At 42.0% G+C, this 18,662-nt stretch overlaps 1 protein-coding gene across 1 annotated transcript; it reads right to left on the reverse strand.

The window, feature by feature from the left end:
* Nucleotides 1-950: 950 nt before the first annotated feature.
* slc7a5 (solute carrier family 7 member 5) lies at nt 951-18,662 on the reverse strand. The gene is made up of 10 exons (XM_052060910.1): nt 17,937-18,662; nt 15,420-15,545; nt 8,231-8,336; nt 8,009-8,053; nt 7,805-7,928; nt 7,221-7,324; nt 6,996-7,092; nt 5,580-5,729; nt 3,760-3,937; nt 951-3,650 (listed from the first exon to the last, which is right to left on the reverse strand). Exons 1-10 carry the CDS (start codon nt 18,469-18,471, stop codon nt 3,604-3,606), a joined length of 1,512 nt encoding a protein of 503 aa, XP_051916870.1. The 5' UTR covers nt 18,472-18,662; the 3' UTR covers nt 951-3,603.

Here is an 18,662-nt window from a genome sequence, read left to right on the forward strand (position 1 = left end):
AGTGTTTCATGTACAATTCACAGAGGGTACTGGCAAAGAATGAGAATGCGGAGGGCCGACAGAAGCATTTTAAACGGTATACGTGAGTTGCGAAGTGCAAAGTGCGTCCCATGCCTCCGCGTCAGGTCTCGACGAAGGTAGGTAGGCATGCGTTGGTAAGTGCGTGCGATAACGGGGCGATCGCGGTAGGTTGGTTTGTCGAAAAGTAGATCTTCGGTCAAAAAAGGTTAGACACCCCTGCTCCACAGGATGCATTGCAGGGAAAAAAAAACATTTAATCGTGGAGGCTCATTGTGTATTTGTAGCCAACTTAGTCATGTTGATAGCAGGCTGATATAGCTCATATAGATACATATAGCATGTGTTTCCTTCGTTATAAGGCCTTTATTTATTTATTTTGCGGCTCCGGACTTTTTTTTTTTGGTCCTATATGGCTCTTTCAACATTTTGGGTTGCCGACCCCTGGTTTAGTGTCTCCGAACCTCGTTATTTAGAACTGTTGATTCAGTGTTTGATTTGATCCGTCCAAGTACCATGATTACCTTTTCAGTTTTAGTCGGGGATAATGTCACAATCGACCCTTTCATGCACAAATAATGATAATCTGTAAACTAACAACCGGATAAACTGTCCACTGTAGTAACCACTGTCCCTGAAAGGGTTAAACTATTTTATACTGAGCTTTTGTTCTCCAACAACCCAACCCAAGTTTGAAATCAATACCTTCTCCGGTGCTTTAACCTGCTGACTACCCTGTCTGTTGCTGTATGCAGTTGTGAAATACAAGCAGTGTTATGTGACATGGTCATGCGACATTTACAATACAATACAATACATGCTGATTTATACAGCTGATTTAGGCACCTTTCAAACAAAGATATGGCTAAATAGTAACGGACAACAACCAAACAAAAACAGCACAAAAAGACAAGAGAGCACAAGAATGCAGGAGAAAAAAAGACAACGACAACTCGATATTTATTTGAAAAGCATTTTCTATCAAATGCACTGTAAACAAAGTAGATTAATACTAACCAACAGTGTTTTCTAGAAAATAAATAAATAAAATATCTACAGTCCAAAACAAGTTAGTTCCCCCATCAGCTTCTCACGATGGCTGCAGGGTTCGACTTAAAAGACAGAGAAAAAAAGAAAAGAAAACGCTTTTCCTTCTCCAACGCTGTCTACATGGCGACCATTGTTGACCATCATTAGGAACACTAAAACAACATTTTCTTAGTTGTCTAAAGGTTGAGAAACAGCTTGAGTCTAGCAATCTTAAATGACACTCAGATTTTCAAAACTGATGAGGACAAGACAAACCAGGAAGTCATCATTTGTGTCAACTATCCCCCGCTCAGTGTAAGATAAAACCATTTACAACATAAATGACGCATATGAGGCTCTTGTCTATCGACCTCTCCGAACATTGATGTCAAGGAAATAAAAACCGACTCGCGCACACAAATATTTTTAAAATATGAAGAACGGAACAGAAAACATGAGCTTAACATTTTGGTGGTGATTCCGAACAAACATGTAATATGTCTTACGTCCGTATTACCTGACTTTTATAAGGCATGTTTAGTGGCTCATTCCATCAACTGACTCAGAGACTGCACAATGGATCCTTTTTGTATGTCACGTAATTTCCAGACTATAAGGTGGCACAACACACGCTTTGAGCGCTGCTGCTTAAAAAAAATGATGTGACTAATTTATGGAGTTTCACAGACTAAGGCTTCATGCCACCAATATTTTCACTCCTTGGCCACTGGTTGTGCACCTTCACAAGAATGAAAGAGTGTCTCAATTTTCAGAGGGGAAGGAAGCAACGATAGCTGTGCGATCGGGTCCACGATCGAGCAAGCTGCACCCTGATGTGAGACCACGTCCTAAAAACGAAAAGAAAAAAAAAACGCCCTGGATATGCACGACCACCTCCGATGTTTACCGTGTGTGTCCGAGGTGACCCACTTCTAAACAAAATTCTTTTTCTGTTTTCAATTTTGTGGGTGTGACTCAATAGTCTGCAAACCATGGTAATACACATTGGGACACAAAACAGCAAATCAAAGGTTTACTCCAAAAGGTTTACTCTAAATCTGGTCCTCGAGAGCCGGTATATTGTATTTTTTAGATCAGGGATGCCCAATACGTCAATCGCGATCGACCGGTAGCTCGCAGACGGGTCCCAAGTCAAACACGAGGTATGTAGGGGGAGAAAAAAAAAACAAATTAAAAAAAAACATGTGTGTCTGTGTGCATGTTATTAATGTGATATATTTTTGTGTGCGTGCACACGACACCCTTAACATCCTGTCAGTCTCACTTTCACCAAAAAGTATTTTCAACATAAAATAAATAAGTAGGTCACCGTTAACCTACGGTTCTGCGTGACCTGTGTCACCGGAAGTTGTCGGCGGTCAGCAGTCTGGAATTGCAGCTTGCGATCCAAGATTTTGCGCTACGTCTTTTATTGTTCGCATTATTCTCATTCAGAGTTTGTTTCATGTACAATTCACCAAAGGGGCAAAAGTGCGTCCCATGCCTCCGTGTCATGTCTCTACTAAGGTAGGCAGTTATTTGCTTTTCATAAACTCACCAACTCTTGTGTATACTGTCTATTTTTCTGTTTCGTTCATCTGAGGAGCCGTGGTAACGGGCCGATCGCGGGAGGTTGGTTGATCGAAAAGTAGATCTTTGGTCAAAAAAGGTTGGGCAACCCTGTTCTAGATGTTTCCTTCCTCCTAAACACCCGATTCACAAGCAGATCATCGGGTGTGTTGGAGGAAGGAAACATCTAACAACATGCAGGATAGTGGCCCTCGAGGACCAGATTTGGACGCCCAAGGTTCACTCCACTACCCACAAGTGGTTAAACAAACATTCTTAAACAGAAGACCAATACTAAAAAAAAAAAAATTGGTTTAAAAAGAAACTAAACTCACAGCAGGGTTTTATGTTTTGTTTCTATGTCTTCCTGCCAATGTTTTCATTTGCTACACAGTCCTAGACACAAAATGAATGAATGAATGGCACTACAAAGAACAAAATACACCAGAGAAGAATATAACGACATAAGTGCAGATTTGTCAGTGACTAATGGAGATCAACACTGCAGTGGACAAAAGTTGTACACTGAAGTACAGTACTTCACACCCCTGCTGGATGTGGTCTTCATCATGACAGAGAGAGAGAGAGAGATAGAGAGAGAGAGAGAGAGAGAGAGAGAGAGAGAGAGAGAGAGATAGAGAGAGAGAGAGAGAGAGAGAGAGAGAGAGAGAGAGAGAGAGAGAGAGAGAGAGAGAGAGAGAGAGAGAGAGTGTGTGTGTGTGTGTGCGCGTGTGTGTGTGTGTGTGTGTGTGTGTGCAGAGCTGTTTGTCATTTGGAAAGGGTGGTCCCGAAAAGTGATGAACTAAAATGTGGTCCCCACAAAACACATAAACCGGTCTGTGTGTTTGTGTGTGTGTGTGTGCGTGTGTGTGTGCGTGTGTGTGTGTGTGCGCACATCAACGAAATTAGATCATCAGCAGGGCTCAGCATTGATGAGCTGTGACATCAGAGCTTGGAGGCCACTGTTTATCGGAGGACTCGGGACTCCTAAGGCACCACCTGCATTGCTTTCTGGCAAAAGGCCGTGGTTGAGACTGCAAAACACACACACATCCGACATAGCCAAAGTTGTACACTGGGGAAAAACAAAACAAAAACGCTGCTTTTATGTGAGGGCGAGTAGAAGAAAAGACAGCTACTCACAGATTCCATTCAGCAGCCACTTGGGTTTGTTCTTCCATGTCACACCAAAGAGGTAGACGGGCAGACCAGTGGCAATGATGCCAAAACCAATCCCACACTCCTTCGGAGTCTTCCAGAAGGATACGATGATAAGGAAGAGGCATGCGAGCACAAACGTTACCGGGAGCAAGATATTCACCTGCAAGAGAGGACAAAAGCATGAACCGAAGATGTCGCAGCCATAACATTCCAGGTTAAGAATTATTTGCTCAAAACAATCAAGTTCATCTTTTTGACATTGAACATCTTGTCTTTGTAGAACATTTAATTACCTATCGGTTAAACATGACTTGCAAATCATAGTCATTTGTTTGCATGTTGTACACAACATTCCAACTTTATTGTTCAAAGCACTGCTTTGCTCAGTTGAATTTGCCACAGAGAAGTAAAAAAAAAACCCACACACGGGGTTGTTTTTCGGGTGTTCACTAAAGTACGTCCGTACATCGAATGTCTCTCCTTTCATACGGTGCACCTATAGTGACTGTATGAAAGATAGGAAAAAAAAATCTCTTGGCTCAACATCACACTCATACAATCATCTTTCTTCTTGATCCTGAGATGGTGTCACATTAGTGTGACACCATCCTTTTCAGCTGCATAGTGAATATCTGGAATTGTATCAAGCACGAGTGAACTCGGGGAGTCCTTGATCAATTGCTCTAAGCGGTTCACCAAGCAATCCAAATGTAACTGGTGAGCAACAGGAATGTGACAGGTAAATAATGGAGATAGTGAGGGAGAGGGCAACAGCGGGAGAGAAAAAGGAGACCGCACCCTCCAGTCCCACAACATCCACAAAGCTTCTGCGTCTGTCTCATTTAAAGATGCAACATTTGCCTACCGGCGTTGCTATTTGGATAATGCCATCCATCCTAATAGATCTTCCTTGTGGCTACACAAGGCTATTCAATGTCCTCTAAAGTCACATAAATTTCCAGGAAGGAAAATAACATGTGAGCACTTCAGATAAAAGTTGTTAGCTCAAAAACAAAAAACAAAAACAGTTATCAGCTTGGATTGTGAGGCCAATCTCAAATCTTCTGGCGGATTGCTCCAGATTTTAGCGGCATAAAATTCTACGATATTGCACGTGGGTTTTCGCACACTTGCGTGCAAACAAAGTGCAGCGATGGCACAATGGTTCTCTGTGTGCTGGGAGAGTCCTGCAGCATTTGGACCAGCTGACGAGCATTCAGCTTCTCTTTTGCCCTTTCATCTCAGATCAGTGTTCATTCATTCATCTGGACGAATGAATGCATCGTTGTTGGCGGTGCGTGACAAAGAAAAAATTGCTACAACTGCCACCATTGAGACCAAGTTGTTGTTGTTGTTTTTTTTTTAATTAAGCCCATTTTGACAGTGTATGTCTGTCTGTTCAAAGTGTGTCAAAAATGCTTATCAAACTTCCATTGTCTTGTTAGGGTACATACAATGATGTAGGTAAAATCATATTTGAGTGTGTACACATTGTTGTTCCAGGCTGAGCAGATCCACAACTTTAAATATGTACGTTGCTAATAAAACGGCAGCTAGTGGGCCTGATTTACAATATAGTGTGCGCTAAATTATGTGATCACTCGCTCTTAACGGATCGAATGTGCTGTTAGCAACTGATGTGAAAGTGGTGGAGACCGTCATATTTCAAAGAGGCTTTTGCACTTTAGGTAGCTCTGATAATCAGTTTCTATTGGCCATTTTTTGTAAGCGCAACACTTTGGTAAATCAGGTCAAATATTGTTCTTTGCTCTAATTCGGATTGATGTATCCAATCGACTCACCTTAATTGGTCTTTCTAGCTCAGGCTTCTTATAACGGAGCCACATCATCCCAACAATTGCCAATGCGATGCAGAGCCAGTTGAAGAAGCTGAAGAAGTTGATGATGGAGAAGATGTCATTTGAGAAGGCGTAAAGCAGTGTCATTATACACTGGCGAGAAGGAAAGAAGAAAAAAATTATTCAATACAAAGTGAGTGTTTTTACAAATGTTAACAATCCATGTTCCAGAATGTTTTTTCAACACATCCTTCGTTTTGTGGAGTATCCCGATAGTTTTGGATATTTTTTAATAATGTTATCTATGTGTGGCTTCCAGGATAGTTTTGAATCTATTACTAATCCAAGAAACTTATTTTCATAGACTCATTCTATTTAAATTGAATTTCTCTTTACTTTAACTTGGTCTCCGTTTGGTCTCGTGCCAAAAACAACTAACTTCGTTTATTTCTGTCGAACCAGTTTTTTTAATTTTGTCAATTCATTTTCCACAGTTTTCAGGAGTTGTTTCATTTCCAGAGCAGTAAAAGGTTGTGTCATCGGCGAATAGGACGGATTTGAGACACTACAGATATCATTTATATATAAAATGAATAGTTTTGGTCCAATCACTGACTCTTGAGGCACTCCATGGATAATCTTCAGTAAATTTGATTTTTTTGTTTTTGAACTGCACATACTGATATCTATTTTCTAAATAACTTTCAATCCATTTATATGCTGTGCCTCTGATACCATATCGCTCTAGTTTATTCAATAATATAGTATGGTCTATAGTATCAAAAGCTTTTTTTAGATCTAGAAAAATCCCGACCGTGAATTCTTTATTATCTATATTAGTGGCTATTGCTTCCACAAACTCCATTCCTGCCATTAAGGCAGCAGAGCAAATTTCATTAACATGTCAACTAGGGGCAGAGGTGCATTTGAGCGCAGCACTCAAACGCCCCAAAACACTACACGACGAATAAAATCATTTTGCCTCGTGGTGTCAGCACATCTGTCACGTAGCCACTGCAGTACACTTGACAATTAGCGTAAGGGTGGATCCATGCATGCAATGGACACACTGTACTGTATGTGTGCTGCTTATTTGGAGCTATTGCTAATCTGCTGTTCATCAAATAAAAATTAACGGAGCTCCAACTACTGTTTGGCTTTGACAGTGTAATTTGACTATTCCTTGCAATCAGCAAAACTTCGCCCAGCCTGCCTGGTTAAGCCAGAGGTGGCCAAACTCAGTGTAGGGGCGATTATGAGTTTAATGTGCTCTCAGACACATTCTGAGAAATAGAGATCCAGATTCCTTTTGAAGGAAACCCAAATAGATGAGGACATTAAACTTGCTTGAAGGAAGTAATGCCCATTCTATTTATTGTATGTATAGTACAGTATATGAGATCATTAAAGAGTACTCACTGTGAATATTAGAGAAGGAAGTGGGGTCAGCAGGGTTGGGTGGATCATTGACAGCAGACAGGGGAGGTGACCTTCCCGGGAGCCCACAAAGAATAACCTACGATGTCCATTGGTCAGTATTAATCAAAAATGTATGAAGTCAAAAAATTTTGACATAACTATGTATGAGGACTCTCTGAATTTCAGACATTTGCAGGAAACTGGGGATTTGTGCAGTTGTGTTACCTTGATGATGTGAAGAGAGAACCATTGACAGAGCCAAAGCAGGACAACCCCACAAACACTGGGATGATCCAAGCCATCACACCCAGGTGCCTGTTGCCAAAATCCTACAGGATGTTAAGACAGTGAGTCCAGCGTCCCAACACTATTTGCATATGGAAATTACTTTGATCTTAATATGCGGGATAGGCTGTAATACATTCAAAAAAGGAATGCATCAGAGCAGACAAAGGGAAAAAAATAAGAGTTTTATATTTTTCATCTGGCATCAAGTACATTTCATCTGCTTCTCTTCCTATACAGTGTCGATTCTTGCATAGATTCTAGCTAGCTAGCTAGCTATGTGTGTGATATATATATATATATATATATATATATATAGAGAGAGAGAGAGAGAGAGAGAGAGAGAGGGAGAGAGAGAGAGAGAGAGAGAGAGAGAGAGAGAGAGAGAGAGAGAGAGAGAGAGCCATGTTATCATCTGGTGCTGACACTATTTTGACAGGAGACAAAACCTTATTGGTTTTATCTCCTATAAACATTTTTTTGGGGGGGGGGGGTTGTTTTTTTTTTCCCCCCAAATCCCTTACCACAGCCACAGCCTCCGAGTTGAGCATCTCATCGGTTGAGAGGGTGGTGAAATACGCCAGGTTGGTGAGAACATAAACTGCTGTCACAATTGGCAAAGAGATGATAATGGCTCGAGGAAGATTTCTGAGATGGACACAAACAATGAACATTTTTGATCAGCGACATTGCTTATATGACAGTGAAACCATCAGTCAAAGACTTACTTGTAAGGTTCAATCATCTCCTCCGTGACAAAATTCAAGTAATTCCTGCATACAGGAGAGGGAGAAAGAGCTTGGTTGCAAATAATCTGTGTGTGTGAAGGTAATCATTAAAGAAGCTGACTTGATCATCCATATTCATTACAAATGTGTCTGTTCATAAAACTGTCGCAGATGTTACCTTTTGATAAACAAGGTATGGATTTCAGTGCTGATGATGCTTACCAGCCTCCATAAGCAAACAGGCCACTGTAGAGTGCCAGACCGATGTTGCCAAACTCGTATTTGGAGCCCTCAAAGGAATTTTCGGGGAGAAGTGAATCAGTGCCACCTGGTAAGGATAAACGAGATAGAAAAAAGGTCACCGTTAACGATCTGAATCATTTGTTTGCAGACAATACTAAAAACCCCAACGAATAGTTGGTGTCAAGAGAGCACCGGAGAAACAATCAACACACATGCAAAAACAAAGAAGGTTCTAGAGAATGCGGTGCCGAGGTGACCATCCACAGTTAGACAGGATGAACATGAATTAAAGCTGTGTATTTTTCCCAGAAATTCCAAATATGTGGATGCCTTCATCGTTTAGAGGGGGTTTAGACTGGCAATTGGTAACACTGAGAAGGGATCACCCACCAGAATGGACAGAGTGCAGGCATCAAACTTCAGAAAGTTCATGACAATTCACCACCTTGCTCTAAGGCAGCTCAGCAATTGTTGTTAAGCAATACTTTAAGTGGGAAAAAATAACTACAGTGCTCTGCTTATTCTGCCAGAATAATTAGACTGTGAATATGTACATCTACTGTATTTACACATACACACGGATGTAATTTGAAAAATATCAAATGAAATCATTTTTAAAAATACCAATTCGGTCTGGAGTAACCCCTCCACTCCACGACCAAATTGAATCTCAAAGAAAACAGTTCAATTTTAAATGTCAGTTTTTGACATTATTTGTGTCATTGCTGTATTTGTTTCAACTCATAATTATTATTTGTGGAACATACAGTATGTCCCACACCATTTTGCTAACACCTTTGGCTCACGAGACTGCCTCGCAAATTTCAGGCGTGGATAACAAAGCGCAAGAGAGAAGTAGAAGAAGCGAGGGGCTCGTGTGAATGCCCGGTGCGCTGCAGGCTAAAACTGAGACGTGCTGCTCCTTCGTACTAGTGTGTGCCAGCCCACTTCAAGCACTGGTGTTAAGTACATCACTTGAGCTCACAGCCTCTCCTGTAGACATTCTGATTTGTACTGGTTTCAGGGCACCCCAGGCACATTCCTAACGAAGCTGATCCCCGCAACATGCACACACATTCTCAGACACAGCGTCGGTTACTAACTCAACAGCCCCAGGCCATGTTGCTATTACATGGGTGAGCCCTAACCCCACGGTACATACCACACATGAGAAATGCCTGATGATCAAAATGCCATATTTAGCACAGCCCATGCAGGGATGGAGCTGCACCGAGGCTATGGGTTGCGATAACCCCGTCAGAAATCGGTGTGGCCCCAGTTAAGCCCCTCCAGCATTTTATTTGGTATTCTAAAATGTTTTTAATGAATGATTTTCTCAGGCCGCCTATGTTATGGGTCAAGCCTCTGTTATCCTTGGGAGAGAAAAAAAAAATCTGAGCCCAACCCCTGGACGACTGACCTCATAATCCAGAGAAAGATTGGCCTGCTGGTTAGCGATGACTTTGAAAACCATTTGATGGATTTAGGGCTCTTTTGGCTCTAGCCAATAACGACTACAGGGTCATTTTAAACAGTTGACTTCAAAAGTCCATTGGTAATAGCTAAAAGCCCCGCCCCCAAAATGTAACCAAGAAGTGCTCGTATAATATAAGATACATTTCTTGGTCATCACTTTCACTTATTGTTGCTTTCTGTACGTATAATCAACTCTTACGGGGCAATAACAGTGGAAACCGTTTTAAGATTGATCTTGGCCTCATTCCTCTAGGTTACAAAAACCTGGCATTTGAATGGGGTGTCGATAGATGGACAAGGATTATTAGTTATTCATAAATAATTTTCTCACCATCCATCCATTTTCCGAACCGCTTGATCCTCACTAGGGTGGCGGGGGGTGCTGGAGCCTATCCCAGCCGTCTTCGGGCAGTAGGCGGGGGACACCCTAAACCGGCTGCCAGCCAATCGTGGGGCACGCAGAGACGAACAACCATCCGCGCTCACACTCACACCAAGGGACAATTTACAGCGTTCGATCAACCTACCATGCATGTTTTTGGAATGTGGGAGGAAACCGGAGTACCCGGAGAAAACCCACGCAGGCCCCGGGAGAACATGCAAATCCCACACAGGGAGGCCACAGTCGGAGTGGAACCCTGCATCTAATTATTCGCAGGCCAATTTTCTCACCAATTAAGTGAAATTTGTTACGTTCCCGCGGCACACCTTTTAGAGCTCTCACCACACACTCATGTGCCCTGGAACACTTTTCGGGAATCTGTGTTAGGCACCTCGGTTTTAATGTTTCTCTCTGAGACCTTTTTTAAATTAGACTTGAGAGGTCAAGTAAAGCTGCAATATTCCGATTTCCCACCACAAAATAAGTTTGCAGAGAGGCTCTGGTCTGCCGTTTATGAAATTAAAAGTCGTTGGTCCTTTAGGCTATTACCAAGTAGAACATGTCTTGGCAGCCAAGACGGGAGGGAATGTTAACAAGCACCTACTTGGTTGTATTGTACAATCGTTGAAATGGAATTTGAGGATCATTCTGCAGTTTTCTATGACATACACCCTTACATCTGTAACTCAATGTTGACTTTTATTAAATTGCAGTTATGTTACCAGTTCTTCATTCGTAGTTTTAAAAGAATCCATAGCCTCACGTTAATATCCAGTTAAGATCGAAAAGTGATGTAAATCATATTTAAATCACCTTGTTTATCTAACTACTAAGAAGAAACTGGTTTGCTTATGCTTATGCTTAAGCCTAAGAGGAATGAAACATGATTTGGGAAAACCTTGTGCTACAGGTTTTCTATTTTTACTTTCTGTTTAGTGGCCACATCTGAAACTCATTGGTTCTAAGAGGGTAAACTATTTATTCGCACGAGTGAGTTAAACAACCAAATATGTCGACAATCACAATAATGGTCGTGAGCAATTATTTTCCCCTTTTTCATGTAGACGAGGTCATGTACGCCAAACATAAGGCTTAGATTAGCATTCTTCCAGGACATTGATCAAGTTGCAATTTTCACAATGGATGATAGGCGGTCTACCCTTTCAAAAAAAAAAATAATAATGCCATGAGAGCGACCGACACTTCCTTTGGGCAGCCATCTCGTTTCCTCTGCGTCCCGCATCATAGACGCAATTTTCCCGCAGGACGCACATTTCCAAATAATGTGCGTTTTTGGGGCAAGGAAATTTCTCAGTCAAAACAACAAAACAACTACCACACACACACACACACACACACACACACACAAAAGCCAGCGATCCCGCTGCTGTGCAGCAGACGTGTTTATGATTCGTCAATTAAGGATGGAAGAGACCTGCTTTTGTTCTTATAAGCCTCCTCTCTCTCTCTCTCTCTCTCTCTCTCTCTCTCTTTCTCTCTCTCTCTCTCTCTCACTCAACAATGCAAGCCACACGATACTCTGATTTTGTGGTATGTTGTATTCATGATGCCATATGAGTACAACATATTGTGATCCATTTATTTTGTTGAATAAACCTGGAGTACACAGCTACTGATGGAATATGCATTGTTAATGTATAGTTTTCAAACATTTACCCTTGAAACATTATACTTTGGAGTTTCAGAATTCTTGATTATGAATATCAGTCAAAATAGAAAAATGGGTTCCCATGATGAACGTTTTTCTGAAATCCTCAGGCCTGCTACTGAATTACTTACATTTTTTGCAGCATTTATTTGTAATTGTATGTATGGCAGGCTGATTGGACGCTCTAAATTGTCCCTAGGTGTGAGTGTGAGTGCGGATGGTTGTTCGTTTCTGTGTGCCCTGCGATTGGCTGGCAACCGATTCAGGGTGTCCCCCGCCTACTGCCCGAAGACAGCTGGGATAGGCTCCAGCACCCCCCGCGACCCTCGTGAGGATCATGCGGCTCGGAAGATGAATGAATGAATGTTGTTGTTTGTGTTATTATGATATGCAATTGAATAAGAAGACCATTTCAGAATTCGAAATTTGGGACTCTCGAAATGCATAATGGGATTCATAATTTTCTGATCAGCGAGTCCCTGGGACTCGCTGGTGGTAAACTGTAAAATTATCACTGCCTTTGGGATCAACTGGAAGAACACGATCAACATAATGGGTAACCCATCCATTTTCTAATCTGCTTGTACTCAAAAGGATCGCGGGCGTGCTGAAGCCTCTTAAAGCTGTTTTAAGGCAGCAGGCGGGGTACACCCCGAACTGGTTGCCAATCAATTGCTGGGCACACACAGACGAACAACCATTCGCACTCACACACACAGAAGGTCAATTTAGAGTGTTCCATTATCCTGCCACTGCACTGTGAGGCCAACATGCTAACAAGACGTTCACCGTGCCTCCCTGACCTAAACAGTGGTATAGTATAACAGGAAAAATTCTTACTGAAAATTTCAATGGCATATGAAACCTACATTTGTGAAGGACGGTTTGGTTTCATGTCCCGGTCCTGGTTTAAACAGAATTTGTTTTGAACATTGCTCTTCATTGTGCTGTTCACATTTTTACTAATAGAACACTCACAACCGTTGACCAGCACCTCACCATTGCGAGGCTAAAAACAAGATGTACTAAGAGGGAACTAGCCTCTGAGTTTAGAGTGTCCCAGTGTCACCAAGAAGTTACAACAGAGATACAGAGAGACTGGGAGAGTGACAGAAAGGTATAGAAGTGAAGGTTTATGGAAATTTGAATGACTCGGACACCTTTTGTGAATGTTGCTTGTTAAATTGGCAGAGAACAGCAAGCTGTGCAACAAATTGTTTCAAAAAAGGTTGAAATACTGAACAGTTGGACATGTGCATTCAAAAGTTAAGAAAAAATCTGATTACCGTAAATTCACCTTAAATGTGAGTGAATAATTAGGTTCATCCTGAAATTTGAGCAACATTTGAGTTGCATATCCCTAACTTTTGGTGAGTGGTATCTGGTTTTCATCCATCCATCCATCCATTTCCTGATCCGCTTTATCCTCACAAGGGTCGCGGGCATGTTCGAGCCTATCCCAGCTGTCTTCGGACAGTAGGCGGGGGACACCCTGAATCGGTTGCCAGCCAATTGCAGTACACACAGAGAACCATCTACGGTTACACTCACGCCTAAGGGACAATTTAGAGCAGTGGTCCTCAACTAGAAATGCTGTCGGTCCACTTTTTTTTTTTTTAATAAGACCAAGGTCCGGTCCCATGCACGGCGGTCATGGGGAGCAGGGCTATATGCCCATTTAGTATGGTCAAGCCAAGCTTATACAAATCAACACTCCTCACAACCAACCAATAATGGGGTGCATGAAAATAACAATTATTCACTTTGCCAGTACACCGCAAATAATGAGAGGTATTGTGTGGAGGCAGAGGAACTCTTTTATTTTGTTAAGTTGTGCCTGCTTAATCATAGAAATAGCCCTTTTAGGGAAATAAGACATTTTGTACTTCAACTTTGTTAAACAGTAGTTGTCTTTTTTCCCTTAATTTAACAAAAGCAAATCAAAATACTCATTTTACCAAAATAAATACTAAAAGTGAAAACAAAAATATTATTTCATTTGTACAATTCCCCTTTTCACATCCCCTCTGAAATCATGGAAAAATATATCAGAAGAGGAGTTAAGAACCATTTTAAATACTGACACAAGGGAGCACAGGAATGTACAGTGCTGAATGCAATGTCTGAGGCATGCAAATATTATTTGAGGACGCCATTGGGATGTTCATTTAACATGTTGCGGTGTTCTGCTGTTAAACAGCTGCAAAGATCCCCGGGTAGACGGGAGCAAAACTGCACACAATCGAAACGTCCCGCGATTTGTCTTGTCTAATTAGGGCCGTTCACACGGCACACATTAGCTGCGGCGCTGCACCGATATATTTTGTTGCGATACATTTTGCACCGCAGCAAATTGTGTGGAGCGTTCACACGTACAAAGCCGCTGAGTGGCGCAGCCCCGACACAGTGTCGGGGATGCACCACTTGCGTTCACACGGCACTTTCTGCAGCGGAGCAAAACGACAGAAAACAAACGAGCTGTCGTGTTGGTTCTTTTTAAAACGTACTGTATATACACAACTCAAGCGACTACTGGACCGGCACGTCCTTCTCCTTCTCGGTTTCCGCGCCTTCTGCTCGAGAGTGACCGCCCAAGAAAACGTAAATGAACGATGACTTCAATGACACTCAGAAAAGCAAACACTAATGCGCCAAACAGAAAATCAAGAGAGGAAATCACAAAATAAATTCTATGGGGGGCGGGGGGTTGTAAACAAACAACAAACAACAAAGGAACAAACAACTCCGAGACAGTCCAGTCTCCTACAAAAGGAAAGATGTTACTAGCCAAGTCTTGTGTCGTTATGAATCAACACATTACGGAAGTCCGACAGAGCACGAAAGCAACGCATTCTCGCCATACGTACTCTTCACAAGCATTTGCTCTGGAGCAAATTTAACCCAGATCCCTATTAAAGTCTGTGTGTGGCTCTCCTGTGCTGAAGCTGTGAGCACACTGTGGCGTCGCGCATGCATCTGTTTCCTGACACAATCATCGATTTTGAATGCGTGACGCTGATGTATGGGCACACCTTAAGTTCAGAGGAGCCAATCAGCGCATCGTTATCGCCGACATGCCCCCGTCTCCAGTTCGTCAAACATTGTACACACACAGAGTCGCGCTGCTGCGTCCTCTGCAATACATCTGTTCGTGCACGCAAATAATACAACGGATAATTTTAACAAGCTATCGCGGTAATGCGCAGATTATAGTCCAAAAATAGAAAATATATAACGTAAAAATCGCTTTATAATTTATTATTTTATACAATTTGCCGAGGGTCCGGACAGAGGAGGTCGGCGGTCCGGTCGTGGATCGCGGTCCGCCAGTTGAGGAAGGGGGATTTAGAGTGTTTAATCAGCTTACTATGCATGTTTTTGAACCACTGGAGCACCGGGCCGCACCTATCTGGTTTTCATTGGACAGCCAAATATTATTGTCATTGAACATGGTTAATTGTGAAATTAAAAGTGTGTGTGGATGTTTGTTTGCATATTTTTCTTAAGTACTTGGGATTGGCTACTGGCCAATTCAGGTGGCACTATGTGTCTAGCAAAATGTCAGCAGGGATAGGCTCCAGTTTCACTATCATTCATGGTGCGTTTAAAAAAAAACCACTTGGTGTAAAATGTTGAGGTACCTTGACCGATCTTGACAAAGCCGATGATGATGATCAGGCCAAGAGCCAGTAGCTTGGACACAGCGAAGAAGTCCTGAACTCTGGTTGCTGCCTTCACGCTGTAGCAGTTCACAAAGGTCAATAAGACTGCCAAGCCAGAAAAGAGAAAAGAATTGGTCAGTGAGAGAAAGTACCTTTACGTAAGTGCTCTTTGCTATCAACAGTGAACATGAACTCCATTTCTGGCAGCTGAACACTTCACACCGTAAGACTTGTTCTCCTCGCCAAACATGTACAATGCTGGCATGCCTCATCTACCACTCAATGGCGCTGCATGCCATGACAAGTGAATTACCATCCCTACCAAAGCAGCAGGTCCCTTCACAGTTCCTAAATCAGGTCGGAGCCACAACACAAAGATGAGACTGAGCACAATGAGGCTCTTTGTTCATAAGAAGGACAGTCTACTCACTACAGTAGAGTGGGGAGCAAACATGCATAATATAAAGCAAGCTTATCCAAGCATACATACAACTGACACAGTACATATCTAAACAAGCTGATGATTCAAGTTTCGGATGAACGTGTGTCACATGATCTGCACACCAACTGTACATGCATGCACATTCACAATGAATTAAGCCATACAGGTCAGAAAAAGAAAACAGTACCTCTATCTAGCTGTCATATGGTTTCACGCAGGATTAGCCCTCAAACCATATGAAAATTATACGTTAAGGTGCTACTCTTCTGGTTGTTAACACACACGCTAATGCATTAGTTGCTCATGTTTGTATGTGGGCCCATAAAAGGTGTAATTTGGAAATTATTTGAGTCCAATCCTGTTTCATCAACCATGTACCGTACAACACGGAAGGCTAAAAATTCACACTGAATAAACTCAAACATAACAAATAACAACAAGAACAAAGACAGTTTAAGAATAGAGTATTTTTAGGGCTGCACAATATGTAATATGTCTCTCACAAAGAGGTGTGATAAATTAATATGTATTCCAAATTCCGTGTGTCTTTTTATCTTTTACCTGACCTTAACCAATCAGATGCAATCTTAAATGTTTATTGCCACTCAATAGGACACGGTATTGATGGGCATCACCAACACCAAATGACTTAATTAGATAAGAATACATTGTGCCTGTTTCTTTTTGCACAAAAAAATAGATAATAGATGCCATTTCCATATGTACATGTGTAATAGCGCAATTATTACACACACATATATATATATATATATATATAACAGTATATCCTCCCATTATATGAATCCTATCCTCAGGAGGGTCATTATAATATATGTATATTGCTACTGTAACTGGCGCCAAGACTGAGTTGTTGGTTGCCATGACAGCAAAAAAAAATAATTTATTTTAGGCTTGTTGTTTTGCTAAAGTATTTCATATTTTTAGTGAACTTTCATATTTGTTTTTCCTTAAATCCTCTGAATATGTTATTCGGAATGTTTGTTAAAAATCACTTCCGGGTCAAGTGCTGTGTATAGCGAGGAATGAGAGAAAGATCGAGAAGACAACGGGAGACAGAGAGAGAGAGAGTCAGAGAACTACGATACCGTGTGATCTACGTGATTTATCGTAACTTGATCTACTTTCGGTTTACCAAGGTGCACACGGTATGTCATTTTGTGTTATTTATTTAATGTCCTGTTCAAGATATTATAATTTTGATTGTTGTTCGAAATGTGTTTTAGTTTTCACGGTGTTCCATGAATAAACCTTTTTGGACATCAGTACGAGGCGTCATCCTTAAGTAGATACAGCTACTCTCTCTCTCTCTCTCTCTCTCTCTCTCTCTCTCTCTCTCTCTCTCTCTCTCTCTATATATATATATATATATATATATATATATATATATATATATAAAATATTCAATATATATACGGTAAATAAAATATTCAACACCCATATCACATATTGCATTTTTTACCAATATAGCGCAGCCCTAATTATACATAAAATTGGCTCTATAGAAAACAAATAACAACATGCAAGGAACACCCATTATTAAATCTAAAAATTTATTTATATATTATTATTATATTATTATTATTATGAACGTAATTGGTAGTTATAATTACTGTACTCCTATAACTCTGAATTAGTGTATTGACACTCAAGTTTTGTCCGTTATTGCTGAAGTGAGAGTATTTTATGTCTACACATTTTCACGACTTTGTCTGCCATTTGAAAAAGAAGACAAAAATCTGAGTATTGCTCCAGAAATCAATGAAATATTACATTTACCGGTAGCTGCCATTTAGTGTGCTGTACGTGAAATGACGAAATAGTTTCTGCGACTTGTTTCCTAGTTTGACGCGCTTTTGTGTCGCTCAGCAAATAAAATCGATTGAGCTGCTCGATGAAGGTCACCCGGCTCTCTCTACCCACAGGATGGATTTATCAGGGGGGGGGGGGAGTATGCGGTACGAGCGGCGCGCTCTCAACTGCTCACTCCCACGAGACGTTGCATCATCCATGCTTCAGTAGTCTCGGATACTCACGAATGCAAAGGCAAGCCACAAGCTTAGCCCCGTCCTCCGGTACCGGGCACACGGGGAATATGGGCTTGAGGAGGTACTTGGCGAAAACGTAGGCGACGATGTACTGCGAAGACGGCCGGATGATGAGCAGCTCGATCCAGAGTTTGAGGAAAGCCGGCAGGGAGCCGTACACCTCAAGGATGTAGGCATAGTCCCCTCCGGACTTGGAGATGGTGGTCCCCAGCTCGGCGTAACACAGCGCCCCCACCGTGGAGAAGACCCCGCACACAGTCCACACCACCAGGGACAAGCCCACGGAGCCGCACTCCTTGACCACGCCGGTCGGCGTGACGAAGATGCCCGAGCCGATGATGGTGCCCACGATGATGGCCACGCCGTTCATCAGTGTGATGGTTCGACGTAAGGCGACAGTTTCCTCGCCTTTGTCATCCCGGACGGCGGTGTTTTCGGGGCTCCCCAGCATCTTCTCCGTGACTTGCGGGTCCTCCTCCTTGCTTAACGAGGAATTCGAGTTTCTTTTTTTTACCCCCGACATGGTTTCGTGTAGGGTCCCTTTTGATTATGCCTGCAATATATGGGGACACAGTTATCGACTGTCCTCCTCTCTTGTTCCTCGCCGGCCAGGATCAACCACGCACGAGACTTCCGCTGAGTGTGGTCGGCGTGAGTCACGGCAGCGTGTCTTCTACGACAGGCAACCTGTCACTGAGTCCCTCCTTCGAGGCG

The sequence above is a fragment of the Hippocampus zosterae genome, chromosome 3, assembly GCF_025434085.1.
Source record: "Hippocampus zosterae strain Florida chromosome 3, ASM2543408v3, whole genome shotgun sequence".
Classification (NCBI taxonomy): Eukaryota; Metazoa; Chordata; class Actinopteri; order Syngnathiformes; family Syngnathidae; genus Hippocampus; species Hippocampus zosterae.